The 13,094-nt window shown below is 49.5% G+C and overlaps 4 protein-coding genes across 4 annotated transcripts; 2 read left to right on the top strand and 2 right to left on the bottom strand.

Annotated features, from left to right (window-relative positions):
- The first annotated feature begins 119 nt into the window (after window positions 1-119).
- Window positions 120-3,579, top strand: M430DRAFT_44726 (hypothetical protein). The gene is made up of 5 exons (XM_024867718.1): window positions 120-527; window positions 722-805; window positions 857-1,231; window positions 1,281-1,911; window positions 1,991-3,579. The coding sequence occupies exons 1-5, from the start codon at window positions 426-428 to the stop codon at window positions 3,253-3,255; spliced, it is 2,457 nt and encodes an 818-aa protein (XP_024717749.1). The 5' UTR covers window positions 120-425; the 3' UTR covers window positions 3,256-3,579.
- A 353-nt stretch (window positions 3,580-3,932) lies between these two features.
- On the bottom strand, window positions 3,933-7,019 carry M430DRAFT_44725 (hypothetical protein). The gene is made up of 8 exons (XM_024867717.1): window positions 6,684-7,019; window positions 6,058-6,252; window positions 5,970-6,005; window positions 5,652-5,919; window positions 5,519-5,599; window positions 4,869-5,471; window positions 4,642-4,818; window positions 3,933-4,592 (listed from the first exon to the last, which is right to left on the bottom strand). Exons 1-8 carry the CDS (start codon window positions 6,695-6,697, stop codon window positions 4,413-4,415), a joined length of 1,554 nt encoding a protein of 517 aa, XP_024717748.1. The 5' UTR covers window positions 6,698-7,019; the 3' UTR covers window positions 3,933-4,412.
- A 337-nt stretch (window positions 7,020-7,356) lies between these two features.
- M430DRAFT_108303 (hypothetical protein) lies at window positions 7,357-8,569 on the top strand (the record flags this gene model as incomplete). Its single annotated transcript, XM_024861201.1, has 3 exons — window positions 7,357-7,674; window positions 7,756-8,409; window positions 8,462-8,569. The coding sequence occupies 3 exons, from the start codon at window positions 7,357-7,359 to the stop codon at window positions 8,567-8,569; spliced, it is 1,080 nt and encodes a 359-aa protein (XP_024717747.1).
- A 2,504-nt stretch (window positions 8,570-11,073) lies between these two features.
- Window positions 11,074-11,496, bottom strand: M430DRAFT_21921 (hypothetical protein; the record flags this gene model as incomplete). The annotated part of the gene is made up of 1 exon (XM_024864597.1): window positions 11,074-11,496. One exon carries the CDS (start codon window positions 11,494-11,496, stop codon window positions 11,074-11,076), a length of 423 nt encoding a protein of 140 aa, XP_024717746.1.
- Between the last annotated feature and the right edge of the window lie 1,598 nt (window positions 11,497-13,094).

Here is a 13,094-nt window from a genome sequence, read left to right as displayed (position 1 = left end):
CCAAAATAATTAGGGGCCGGGCGGATCCGCGGCTCTTCATTGGCCGAGGAGAACACCGCCTCTGAGATCTACGTAGGCTACAAACAATCCCCAAGGCTCCCCATGGAGGGGCTTCCAACATAGCATCCTCCGCATCCTACGCATCCTACGAATACTCTACCACCGCCTTCAGAGACTGTGACATCTGCCAGCCCTGCTGCTCTCCTTTGCGAATCCTACACTACGACCACGAAAGACCGGGAAAACAATGCGGCATGTTTAAGACATTCCAGACAACGTCGAGAAGCTTTGGCAGCCCCACCAGCGTTTCGAGGAATCGACTGGACGAGAAGGGTCAGTCAAGGTCTACACCATAGAGCTCCAGGCTCTCGTTCCTTCGAACAAATCTCGCACAGCACTGCTTTGCCCTGTCATTCCAAGCCAACATGAATATCAATCGTCTGCTGAGTCGCCGAGAGAAAGATGGAGAGTCCCACAGGCGGCAGAAATCCCGGGACAAGTCACCAGAGAAATCAACAGAGAAGAAGGTAAGGTTTCCAGGATTCTCTTAGCTCTCTTCCCACCACCTATATTGGCAAAGAAGACCCTTATTTCTCAGTCTATTTCCTTGGTTTCTGCAGCCTTTTCGAATCTGCATGGGAAAGGTTCACCGCAGCTTCAAACCACGTTCTCTACAATACATGCGACAACTACTAACTCTGGCCCTGGCTTTGTCCTGCAGACTCGACCATTATCAAGTGAAGGAATAATTACACTGTTCAAGTCCGATCCGCAGAAGAAGCTTAACAAAGAGCAAGATGCCAAGGTCGGTTCATTTCCAGGCCTGGTCGTCCTTTTCTGCTAACAAGTATATAAGATACAAACGATCAGGCAGGCATTGCAGGATCGTGGATTCACCGGCATAGATGACGGACAAATAAGCTATGCTCTCCTGTCAAAGCATGCCGACGGGGACGTCGATAAAGCCCTGGAGATGATCCTATTATTTCAAGAATCTGTGGACGGGGTGATCAAGCCGTATGATCCAACAATAAATATGAGAGGCGCAGAAAATCGTCAAGGTGTTACGTGTTATCTGGACGCCCTTCTGTTTGCAATGTTCGCACGGCTTGGAAGTTTTGAGCCCATTCTTTATACGAAGTTCGAGGACGAGCCAAGGAGACGTCTATCAACGCTAATACGACTCTGGGTCAACATGCTGAGAACCGGGAAGTTGATTCAGACCGACATTGTTTGTCCCAAATTGCCCCAAACCTAGCGGAGACTAACATCCGGCGCAGACAGGGTATTTACAAGATGCTCTTGCGGCATGTGGATGGCAAGATGCTGCAAAGCTTGAGCAACAGGACACATCTGAAGCGTTCAGCTTCATTACCGAAAAACTCGAACTGCCGCTTCTCACTTTGAAGATGGATATATATCACACTGGAACGGAGGATGATACAGATGACCATAAGTTCATTCATGAACGCTTACTTGAGGTCGCTGTACCCCCAGATCCTGGCAATGGGCGTCCAATACAACTAGAGGATTGCCTCGAGAACTTCTTCAATAACCGTGTCGAGGTTGTTCGAAGACTCGAGCGCTCCAATACAATGTCCTCGGCGCGATCTGGTCACTCGCCCTCAATCGAAAAGGGTGCTGCGCAGCACGTAGAAGTGTCAGAGATACCCCGGCCTTCTCCTGGCACGCCAACATCAGTTCCTGAACCTGGCACGCCACTTACGCCACTTACGCCGACAAGCCCGCACAGTCGTACTGCTAGTGTCATAAGGCATCGACTAATACATGAAGAGGAGAATGGAGAGCCTTCAACTGACTCGGATGATTTGAGCGCCGAAACCCTGGTCCGAAAGGGCTCAATACGGAAGGAAGTTTTAATGCCTGCTTGGCAGTTCTTTAATCTAATACGTTCGTCATCACTTCATTTGCATATGGGACAATGCCTTTCTCCCAGCCCCTAGGACTTTTGAACTAATTAGTGATATAGCTTGGTACACCAAAAACTCACCCGCGAATGATGAGGAGGTTGCGGCACACTTCTCAAAAACTCGACCGGTTCTAGGGATCTGCCTGAAACGGTATGCAATGTCAGCTGATGGCCGAGCTACCAGACAGAATACTTTCATTGACATACCTTTGGATATTCGGTTACCACACTTCATTGAGGATGACATGATTCCCGAAGAAGGGCCTTTGATGGGTAACTTCAAGCTTTCACTACAGTCCGTCATTTGTCATCGGGGGAACTCGCTTCATTCTGGGCATTACGTCTCTTTCGTCCGCGGAGCCGCAACGGTAGCCGATGGAGATTCTACCTCTACCCGAAGACTTAGCAGCAGCAGTCGCCCTCCACAATATCCAACCGACCGGTGGATCAGACATGATGATCTTGCCCAACCTGATCGAGTACAGTATGTGGATATCGAGCAGGCTTTGAAGGATGAGATGCCATACCTTCTGTTCTATCAAGTACAGCCTACGTATGAAATACCACTACCCCAGGGTACGGATTGCCACCCACCTTCATACGACTCCGGGATCGACGTAAGAGTCTCCGAGTCCAGTCCATTAAGAAGCGCCAAACCGGATCATAGCTACTTCCCCAGTATCAGAGATGATTCCACGCCAACCTTTAGGCTTTCAGCCGAGATAGAAAGGCCCAGGCACAGTATTAACCTGCCGGATGAGCGGCGCGGGAGCATTGCATACACAGACACCAGCGTCGGAAGTACAGCCAGCAGCTTTCGAGCACCGGAAGCCACATCTACCCCAGCAACTCCAGTCGAGGAGACTACTGTACAAAGAATCTCCAGAGCAGCCTCAAAGTTTGCGCCTGGTAGCAGAAGTAGGCCTGCGAGTTCCTCCGGTGAAAATCGAATCAGCTCGACAATTTCTCGGATAGCTATGCGGAGTAAAGACCAACTGAATAGAGGTGAGCCCAAAGCGGAGGCAAGAAGGGAGTTAGCGGGTACTACCGTCGTCACTACAAATACCCCCACGATACCTACGACTGATTTTACAAGCGAACCTCGCGATGCAATTGTCACTGTGGTGGAAGAGGAGTCTACGCTTAAGCCTAGGGAACCGATTCCGATTCGAGCACGGAGTAAATTGGGGATAAGACGAGACAGAGACAAGAGCAAGGAACCCTCAGATAAGCTAGAGAGGCTAGCAGATGGTGTTGTTCATCACCACCAATTGCACAAGGGGAAGGGAAAAGATGTCCCCGATAGAGAATGTATAATTATGTAGATCGGACGGAGTTAGCTTCGGGGTTGGGGGGGCGAGGGAAGGGAGGCGCAGCTTGGTATATTCTTCTGGGATTGACAACGGGTTCTTTTAACACAGGCATGATCGATAGATGGCCGCCCATCAGCACGGCGTTTAGGGGTATTCTTCTCTTCCTTTTTTGAATGGCATTCTGGACAAGGTGGCGATGGCGAAAATAAAAATGAGTAGGGGAGATACTCAAAGGTCTGGGTTCCGTGATAGAGAAGGGCATAAAAAGTGCTAGCACTATGCATCATGAATATACGTTTCGGATGTTTTGATGAAAATTCCTTTAGCTTCTAGTCCTTGGCGCTTTGTTCTAGAAAATAACTACGGGTTCTTCTTGATCATAGATTTATCTATTTAGAAGACTTATTTAGAGCTTGACGTTTGGTGATCGTAGGGTGGTGGGATTATCTATTTAGGAGGCCCCTCCCCCCCCCCAAAGCACAACACAACACAAAACAAGACGAACCCCCAAAAACAAGCAAGCTTCTTTCTTCCCCTTACCTCCTAAGACCCGACACACTCCAACCACGCGGATTTATAGGATTACAGAACCAGCATTGCTAGTATTTATACAGATAAGTAAGTAAATTCACGATGCAACAGGAGGAAACTGAATAGAGTGAGGTAGGTAGTCAAGAGAGACAATTCGTCGCAATTTTGATCATCTAAGAAATGCGAATATTTCTCTTTGACTCGAGTGTTCTCTTGCACCAAGAGCGGAGGACTTCATTGGCATCATTGAAATTGCGTACTGGTATCTAATCTACAAAAGAAAATCGTGCGGTGGGTTGTGCATCAGAGCAAGGATGACACCCGTGAGGCCGTATGTATTTCACCATTCATTCCGAAGTGTAGCCTCTATGCCATGTCCATCCATAAACAGTGAGAGGCAATGCAGGAAAAGAAAGAAATCGTCGCAATAGAATTAGTGAGTCGCAGGCATCGAGATTTGTACTCGGCCTGGTCCACATCTCCCTGTTTACTCCTCCCAATGCAAATCGTTGATGAGGCAAGGGAACCACGGGTAATTCGATGGGAATTGCGAGTCGTGATACCATGCACATGCTGTGCCATCTAAATCGTCTAACAACTCGACTATTGGAGGCTATCCACAGATGAAGTGATGCCAACTAGTCTTCGGAAAGAGGGTTGACGGGTTCAGCTGGAGTTCCAATACTGGACATAGGGCTGGCGACGCCGCTTAATGGGACGGGGATTTTGATGTCCTCAGGAGAGCCGGGGATCATCTCAGGCGCAAGTCCGGGGATGTGAATGCGTTTGGCCTCATTCTGGTAGGATGCGGGGATGATCTTACAAAATGTTAGTTAATTAGATCGGTATAAAAAACCTCAAACTAACCTCAATGATCTCATCGCGCGGGAACTTCAATGTAGGGATAGCCATAGCGTCACAGGCCATGAGATAGCCGTAGAGAACACGAAGAACGGATTCATGGGCGATGATCAAAAGATCGTTCTGCTCACGCTCGAGTTCTAGAATTATGGGTTCAAGGCGAACAGCAAGGTCATGGTATGACTGTGAAGAAATCAGCTTCAGAAACGCGGTGAAATATCTGAACAACGTACCTCCGCTCGTGGGTAGCGATGATGATACGGATCCTTCTCGTGCATCAGAACTTCGTCGGGGTAAATACGACGAATTGCACGCTCTGATAGCTTCTCACAGACGCCTGGGTTAAGCTGACTCATCTGAGATCGCTGACGAACAGGATATCCAAGCTCCTTGAGGTATTCTGCAGTCTCAATGGTCCGCTTTCTCGTAGAAGTCCAGACTGTAAGAGGCTTGAGGGGGACATCGGCTCCACCTTTAACGACCGATGCGGCTCGCTCAGCTTCACGATGAGCAAGTAAGGTCTCTGTCATCTTCTTTGCGTATTCCTTGCCCTCCTCAGAGAGAGGCGCATCCATCTTGTAAGAGTCCTCGTGACTTGAAGTACCAGCTCTGGCAAAGAAGGTTTGGCGGGACTTAATGTGCAAGTTCATTAGGTAGAAGATGATACGGTAAGAAAGATATCCGAAGCTGACGTTGTTGTACTGAATAGTTTGCCCCGCATTGATCATCTTGACATAGTTAAGGTCGGATTCGTTCATGGTCTCGAATGACGGGATCTTAATGTCAATTCTCTTGAGGTAAAGCTTGGCTGCATCATCAGGATCCATGCCAACGAACTGGGACACCTTAGTTAAATACGATGAAGAGAGAAGGGTTCACATACATCCGGAGAAGATATCTTCACGCTTCGTGCGTTCTCTTGAAGAATCTTCTCGTCAGTGACGTAGGATTCGAGGAAGAGTGTCTACAACTAGTCAGCGAACACCTTACGATCATATAGACCATGTATTCTTTACCTGAACATCATGCTTTGCGAACTCCTTAGCAAGAGATCTACGTCCAGAAGCCAGTGGGTTGACAGCGTCGTAAATCGCGACCTGGCCATTCTCATGGTTCAACCACGCGTAAATGTCTTCGCGGCATTTCTTCACGATCTTCCCACGAAGCAGAACGGAGCTTGGTGAAGCATTGACAAAGAAGTAATCTTCTGGTACATCAACATTTGGTCCCATCGTGGCACGACGATAGTCTCCAAGATGGAAGACCCGAGTCTTGACTCCGAGCCTAAGAAGTTTAGTAGTGTGGCAGCAGCATCATATCAACGATGTTCTTACCATTGGAGATAACGACAAAGAGAGACAGAGATGTGGCTGTAAGATCGGTTTAGCAAGTTCTGAAACAAGAGCTGCTAGGTTAACCTACGTTTTCCCACGAGCAGGTGGTCCAACTAGAACAATGGCAATTCTTCCCGAGTGGAAGAGTCTGCCAGACATGGTGCTGTAAAGCTGGGCCGGCGCCATTGGCGAAGCATTCTCATCAGGCAAATCGTGAACGCCATCGATAAAGGTCGAGGAGCGTCGACGGTATCTGGGAGAGTTCGCAGCAATCTCTGCGGTACTGGATATGGTCGCACGATCAGTAAGGGTCATCAAATGAGTGATCACTTCTTCAAATTGAGCTGTAAACCCCTGCAGCGAAGTGGTTTCGGAGCCAGGAGGATACGGGATCTGAAGTCCGGTGGCTTGATGGATTAAAGGCTGGCCCAATTCCTCAGAATTGTCTGCCTTTCTCGGCTCCTCTGCCTCCTTGGATTGTCCTGGCATCTTTGGCTGCTCTGGTTCCTCGGATTCTCTTGCTTGCTTCGCCTTGAAGGAGAGATAGTCCTCGAACTGTTCTTCGACTTTGGTCGTGACAACGACTTGTATGGATTGATCTGCCATCGTGTACTTGATGGAGAGGAAGGTAGAAGGTGGAGGTGGATGGCGTATTGTAATAAATGAAGAAGATTTGTAGAGACATCCTCAAGGAGAAAGAGAGAAAGCACTCACAGAAGCGTGTCCATGACGACTAAGCAGTCCTTCGAGACAAGAGCAACCCGTAAAAGTCAAAGTGGCAGTATGGCTTTTAAGTAGTATACAGAACTGCCTCCTCAGTTATCCAACTTTTTCGTGATCCAACTCAAGATCAAAAACTCCGTGGCAGAGAGAAGAAGATTGATTGATATGCGATGGCAGCCTTCTGTCAGGGAAGAAGGGCCAGTAAGTTCGGTGTCTCTACAGCAGTCTTTTGTGATAATTCAGACTTGCTTTGCTCAAACTCTTGAGTCTATTCACAGATCAGAATTATGACCTTTGAAACAATGGATGTTGAATATCACAAATGTGTTTTCCAACAGACAGACCCGATGCATCCCGCTATTAGGTATCATCACGCATCCACGTTGTTCACAGACGAGGTCGGCTGTTTGACCAATGGGCGTCCACACCCGCGCTCGGCATCTCTGCTGCCGCCTCGTCGCCTGAGGCGTCAACCCATCAGTCTAAAAATTTACTTCCAAAGACGCTGAACATACTACTTGTCCAGGAGTCCAGCGGTATCTCTGGGTGTCAACGTCTTCCAGCCAACCACCATCTACCATCACGACCTCTCTGGTCATCTCTCTCCTCTAGCTACCCTCTTCCTTCTGGTCCAATCGGTGTCGCCAACCCTCCTATTCACATCATGTCGTTCGCGTTAGAGAAAGAATCCCCCTTGGGGTTCCTGTGGGATAACGCTGCTGTTGCAGCTCTGGCAGACACATACACATCTTTCCAAGAACGGAGGGAAGCTCTGGGTCTTTCAAACCCTGGAACAGTTGAGAACATTGCTCGAGAGGTCCAGCGCGATGTCTTCCTGAACAACTATACCTTCTCAGGCCTGAGGGCGGATCTCACCAAAGCTTTCAGCATCCAACCCTTATTCCAAGTTTCACATGCATTCTCCATTGGATCGCAAGGCTTGCCACCATACACATTCGCAGCTCTCTTTGGCACCAATAAGGTTCGTGACGGCGTGGATCATGTTTTTTGTTGATTCCGCGAGGCTCTTTCGGTGTAACAAAGCTGATGGTTTTAATCATAGATCTTCATGCAAGGAAACGTGGACAATGAAGGTCAACTCTCAACTCGGTTTAACTACCGATGGAACTCCGCCCTTGTCACAAAGACCCAGATCCAAATCGCACCTGGCCCTAACCAAGCTATGGTGCAAGTCGACAACGAATACACGGGAAATGACTTCACTGCCTCGGTGAAGACCCTCAACCCATCTCTTATTGATGGCGGTCTCACTGGAATTTTCATTGGCAGCTACTTACAATCGGTCACTCCAAACCTCGCTCTTGGGCTCGAGGCAATCTGGCAACGCGCGGCCATGAACCAAGGTCCAGAAACCGCTGTGTCATACTGTGCCAAGTACAAGGGAAGTGATTGGATTGCCAGTGCTCAATTGCAGGCACAGGGTGCCATCACCACTTCTTACTGGCGAAAGTTGACGGACAAGGTGGAAGCTGGTGTGGATCTGAACTTGCAGTTTGCTGGGTTATCAGGGGCAGGCGGGCTCATGGGAATGCCTATGAGAAAGGAGGGTGTTACCACTGTCGGTGCCAAGTATGACTTCCGAATGTCTACCTTCAGAGCTCAGGTCGATTCGACCGGAAAGTTGAGCTGCTTGTTGGAGAAGAGAGTTGCACCACCTGTGCAGTTAACCTTCGCAGCTGAGATGGACCAATTCAAGGTTAGTCGATATCCCTTCTGGAGCAATACATCCATGCTGACTTTACCCTCAGCAACAAGCGAAGATCGGTATGGCTGTCTCCATCGAGGCGGGCAGCGAGGAGCTTCAAGAACAGCAAGAGTTGGGAGGTGGCGCCCCTCCAGCTCAGATCCCCTTCTAATCCACCCACAACCAAACAACCCCACTCCGGTCCCGCTTAATCGAGATATAATGCCTCTTAACGAAGCTCCTATACACCGGCTGCCCGCCTGACCATATCGGACGGCCCCCTGACCCCCAAAACTACTCTTCTTCGATCTTCAATGTCTTACTACAACCACGCCAGGGTCCCCCGATACGTGGGCAAGCTTCTCCGGTGTTAATAGCGTTCCCCGTTTTTAGTCTACTATGGAAGACGCTTCTGTATAGGTGATGGGCGAAAAAAAGATTGTGTGACGATCCATAGATTTCCTTATATGTTTCTCTCTTGCGTTGCATGTCGGGGGTGGCGATTCAAGCGTATTGGCCCAGCGCTGGCGGTAAGGCATGATTGATAAGGGAACGACCTTCTTGTATTATAGTGGCTCTTTGTGAACCTTTTTTTTCGTGCGAGGCAGGTCGGGCTTGGACTTCCACCGTAGATACCTGTGTACAAAAGAAAGCATTGTCCCACACATATCATATCCCTAGCTACTTTTCTCCCTCGTGCTCTGGTCTTTGAGAACTCTTCGATATCCTCTCCCAACGCCATTTATCTGCTTCAATTCACGGGCTCTCCACCTGCGTAGAGAAATATTCCCCCGCTCCTCCATCCCCTCCCCCTCCCGCTCCTACTCCTATCCTACGTCTGACTAACTGATCCTCCTCCTATACAACACACACACACACCTCTTTACATATATATGCAACTTCCAATTTATAATTCACCAAAAACCAACTCTCTCTCTCTTCTCTCTTTTCGTCAAGTCCTCTTCTGATATTGTTCCATCTGAAATCATGTCATATAATATTGATCCCTTCTCTTTCCTTTCCTACGCTAAACCAGGTACTCAAAGTGTGTAAGATATCTATCTACCTATCTCTTTACTTACTTACTCACCTACTTATACAAAGCAAGCGGTGGAATAGTACGCAAGACTTGATCAAGTATTGTGAAAATAGGTAGGGAATGGAATGTGACTATGCTCTTTCCCAACGCGTCAGATGACAGTTTGAGAAGGTATTATTCCTCAACGTTTGCTCTTGTGAGCGTGTACTGCTATGGTCGGAGGGCCACGAGTGTGTGTGTGTGTGTGGGCCCCGTTTGAGTGGGGATGGTCAAGGCTAAACAAAAGAGTGTTGTTTATGAAGAGGTGAGGTGAGGTGAGGTGAGCATAGGGGCCGGTAGGGTGTGGATGTGGATGTGGAGGTAGAGGAAGGGGAGAGGTTTTGTTTTAGTAGGGTTGGGGGGGGGGAGGGACGCGATTTTCAGACTTGTGAAGAGGGCTGTTGAGAGAGTAATGTCGAGTACATGGATAAGAAGATGGGAAAATAAATTATGTGTATATAGTTGTATATGGATATGTATAGATAATGCATGTACTTATATGAACAATTGACAGAATAGAGAACAAGAGATCAGGTGATGAGCCTAACCCCTTTCCTCTGCTTCAAAGTCTCCCCTTAAAGTAGTCAGCAAGCAGAGCAAATACATCGTATGCCAACTCACGAACCCCTATTCCAGCCTCTCATCATGACTACTCACCGGTCACAACCTACCTGAACCTACCCCGGTGTCGGTATGTCAAGGAAGTAACCAACCACCTTCTCGCCGTCTCTAATAGATGGATCCATCCATCCATACACATATGCAGAGGCTCTGTTGCGCAAGCGTCAGGCACGCACATGTAGTGTGCGGTCTGGCCAAGGAGGAGAGGATCGTCTCAGACATTGTGTGTGCACCACGGCATACAGGAGATAGGAACTTATGGATGTTGGGACAGCTAGGCATGCAGAAACTGACTAGAGCAGGGACGGGAGAATTTGTACTCGCGCCAGACCGGGTGCGAGGCCTTGTCACTGGTCTCGGCGGCAAAGATAGTATTCGGAGTAGGGGTCGGGAATCGGGATGCCGCTTGACATTCAAACTTCGGGAGTGCAGATTCCCGGCTGGTTGGATGAGAGCTGCTAAACTATATACTGTATGATGTGATATGATATGATACGATAAAAAGGCAAGGGTCGGAACTAGGTATACCGAGTAAGGCGGTTAATCCGTGGATACTTTTGCAGTACAAGCACATGATTATCGGAGGTTGTGCTGTCGTCGTCAACGAGAGAAGCACGTGATATGGAATTATTTGAAATGCAGGGGAAGGGCAGCACATGCCGCAAGCGATCTCACAGGAAAAAGCAAGTCTGGAGGCCACAAGCCGCTGGCCTTCGGCAGAGGTGGTGATCCTTGTCTCCTGATCTCAACACAGACGACAGTGGATTCGTGAGAGGTCAAAAGCATGCTCCTAACTCCGTATTCACTGATGCCTTCGGGCTGATGCGGGAGGGGACAGGCGAGAGGTCTACCGCACTGATAGAGGATGTTTAGTGAAAGGCGATGGGCTGGATGGCTGGGACTGCTCTGAGGTGACACAGTTGGGACTGGGGACGCGTAGATCTTGCCATGCGTGTCGCTGCAAAAAGTCTGTGCATTCAGCGTTCAGCATTCAGGCGGGTCGCAAAGGATGGAGGCAGTGAGATGGCTGAGCCGGGGAGGGATCCAGGGGAGTAGGGTGTGGCGGTGATTCGTGCCATGACGATGGAATCTACGGAGTAAATCCTCCATACGTGAGGGTTGGCTGGGATCCTGGGAATGTTACTGAAATAGGCGGTGCAGGGAGAAGGAGAGGGTGTGTGAGTGGTGGCGTTGATGACCTGGAGGGGTCCCCTCGGGGTAGAGCGGGTAAGCATGGGCGGATTTTTGTTCTTCTGATATGTGATCAATATGATCGAGACATCAGTACTGTTCTGCGGGGACTCGAGTCGCGGTTGAACATGTGGTTGAATGCGACGTTGTTTCCCAGCAGCATCGCATTTTCCTGGTTTCGTAACTTGTTTTGTGCTTTTCGAGCGCATCTTGCTTTAATCTTGACAGGATTAATTACTCCTCTTTTCGTTGGTGGCGGAATAATGATGCGGGGTATCTCTTGTAAGTTGTAAGTTGTAACCGCCAAAGTAAAAATACCCCTCCGAGTATTGGGCGAAATCCACAGCACCGTAGTCACGATGGGTGTTGGGCAGCTGCGGAGTGTCGTCACGAAGCCCCTAACCATCGTGCGCATATATGATATTTGTTATACTTGGACCCGGCAGCGGTGCGAGTCATTGGTTTGTATGTAGGTAGGCCTCGGTCACTGGTCGGCCCGCCTTGCCCGCAATGTCAACGCTGAGGACGAAGCCGTGCAGCTAAAGGATTGATCTTTTCGAATCCGAAGGTTATATGAGAATGGCCTTTTCAAGCTCCTTGTCGCGCTGTGCTATTGGGAGGTTGCGTGGGCGTGAATCTTGACCCCCTTAAATCAGATGTGGACGAGACAGCACTCAAGTCTTCCTCCGAATGTGTGGCTTTGCATATGTCGGTGCCCTCGACCTCGAACTCGTGCTCGATAAAGGGGCACGGGCTGTTCCACGGCAGCGAGCTGTCAGGCGTAGAGAATGGCCCCCTGCGTTATACCGAGTTCACGGCATTCTGCTTCTGAAGGCTGGGCTCGCGAGGACTTCGTCTTGGCCTCAAGCGGCTCTGCCGGGTCTGGATGTGCAGGTCTTGAGGGTCGATTCCAGAACTTGACTGCTTAACTAATACATGCCGACAATACAGCAGATACTGCGTGCTCCGTAAATAACACTGTACAGCAGTAGTCGTGGTAAGTATGTGACGGCCACAAAGCGGACTTTGTGCCTACAGTAGTGGTGGCTTTTGAAAAGAGGCACAGATACCCCTCCCTGGCCCGGAAGACAGGGGCACAGGTCACGAGCCCCATTGGGAAGCGCTAAGAAAAGCGTGTGAAGGGCGGAGTTGGAAGCAGGCCTCTGTCTTCAAGCCTCTTGTTGGTCACAACGCAGAACACGGCTCGTGGCTAACCCTCCGTCGCACGTCTGAAAGGCTGAAGACACCATGCAAATAACAATAAGCTTTAAACCCGTGTCTCTTGCGGAGGGACTAGGAGCGAATACGGCCGCAGAAGCCCGCCAAGCGACGAGGCCGACGGCATTTACCCCGTATACTCCGTAAATAATAAGAAAATACGAGATGGGTATGACGTCTCTGGCTCTCGGCGCGTGACCGTGGGGCTGTTGGAGCGTTGTTAGGGCTGGCATATAATTTGCTTTGAGCCTTCGAGCTTTGTAGGATTCCATCTGGTCCATACCAAGAACCGATCGTTGGAATCGCGCGCTTCGTGTCCGAAGTCCTGCACATACTACTCCGTAGCCCTTGTTTCCCGCATCGATCCCGAGTTCTTCCTAATGCGAGACATTTGAGAGGCATCTGAGGACTGGCTGTGCAGCGAGCCCGAGGTGTGTATCAGATAACCTTAAGAGTAGCCGCGAGGCTACAGCCTACAAGGCACGAGGGAGGGAGTGGACAGCGACGAGATCGAAGTGGCCTGTGCTTGATTATCAATTCTCAGCCTTCTCGCTCCAGGGGCATACGGAGTATATGTACTGATTTACCT

This window comes from Amorphotheca resinae (genome assembly GCF_003019875.1).
Source record: "Amorphotheca resinae ATCC 22711 unplaced genomic scaffold M430scaffold_11, whole genome shotgun sequence".
Lineage (NCBI taxonomy): Eukaryota > Fungi > Ascomycota > Leotiomycetes > Helotiales > Amorphothecaceae > Amorphotheca > Amorphotheca resinae.
The sequence above is the reverse complement of the archived record's forward strand: the minus strand, read 5'-3'. Positions and strand labels throughout refer to the sequence as shown.

Excerpts from the sequence above, each read along its gene's own strand:
- M430DRAFT_44726 (XM_024867718.1), top strand. The coding sequence starts at position 426 with ATGAATATCAATCGTCTGCTGAGTCGCCGAGAGAAAGATGGAGAGTCC. Across the intron at positions 528-721 it reads AGAAATCAACAGAGAAGAAG|ACTCGACCATTATCAAGTGA; the intron begins GTAAGGTTTCCA and ends TTTGTCCTGCAG. Across the intron at positions 1,912-1,990 it reads GCAGTTCTTTAATCTAATAC|CTTGGTACACCAAAAACTCA; the intron begins GTTCGTCATCAC and ends TTAGTGATATAG.
- M430DRAFT_44725 (XM_024867717.1), bottom strand. Across the intron at positions 6,006-6,057 it reads CCACCTGCTCGTGGGAAAAC|CCACATCTCTGTCTCTCTTT; the intron begins GTAGGTTAACCT and ends CCGATCTTACAG. Across the intron at positions 4,593-4,641 it reads CGCGCGATGAGATCATTGAG|ATCATCCCCGCATCCTACCA; the intron begins GTTAGTTTGAGG and ends ACATTTTGTAAG.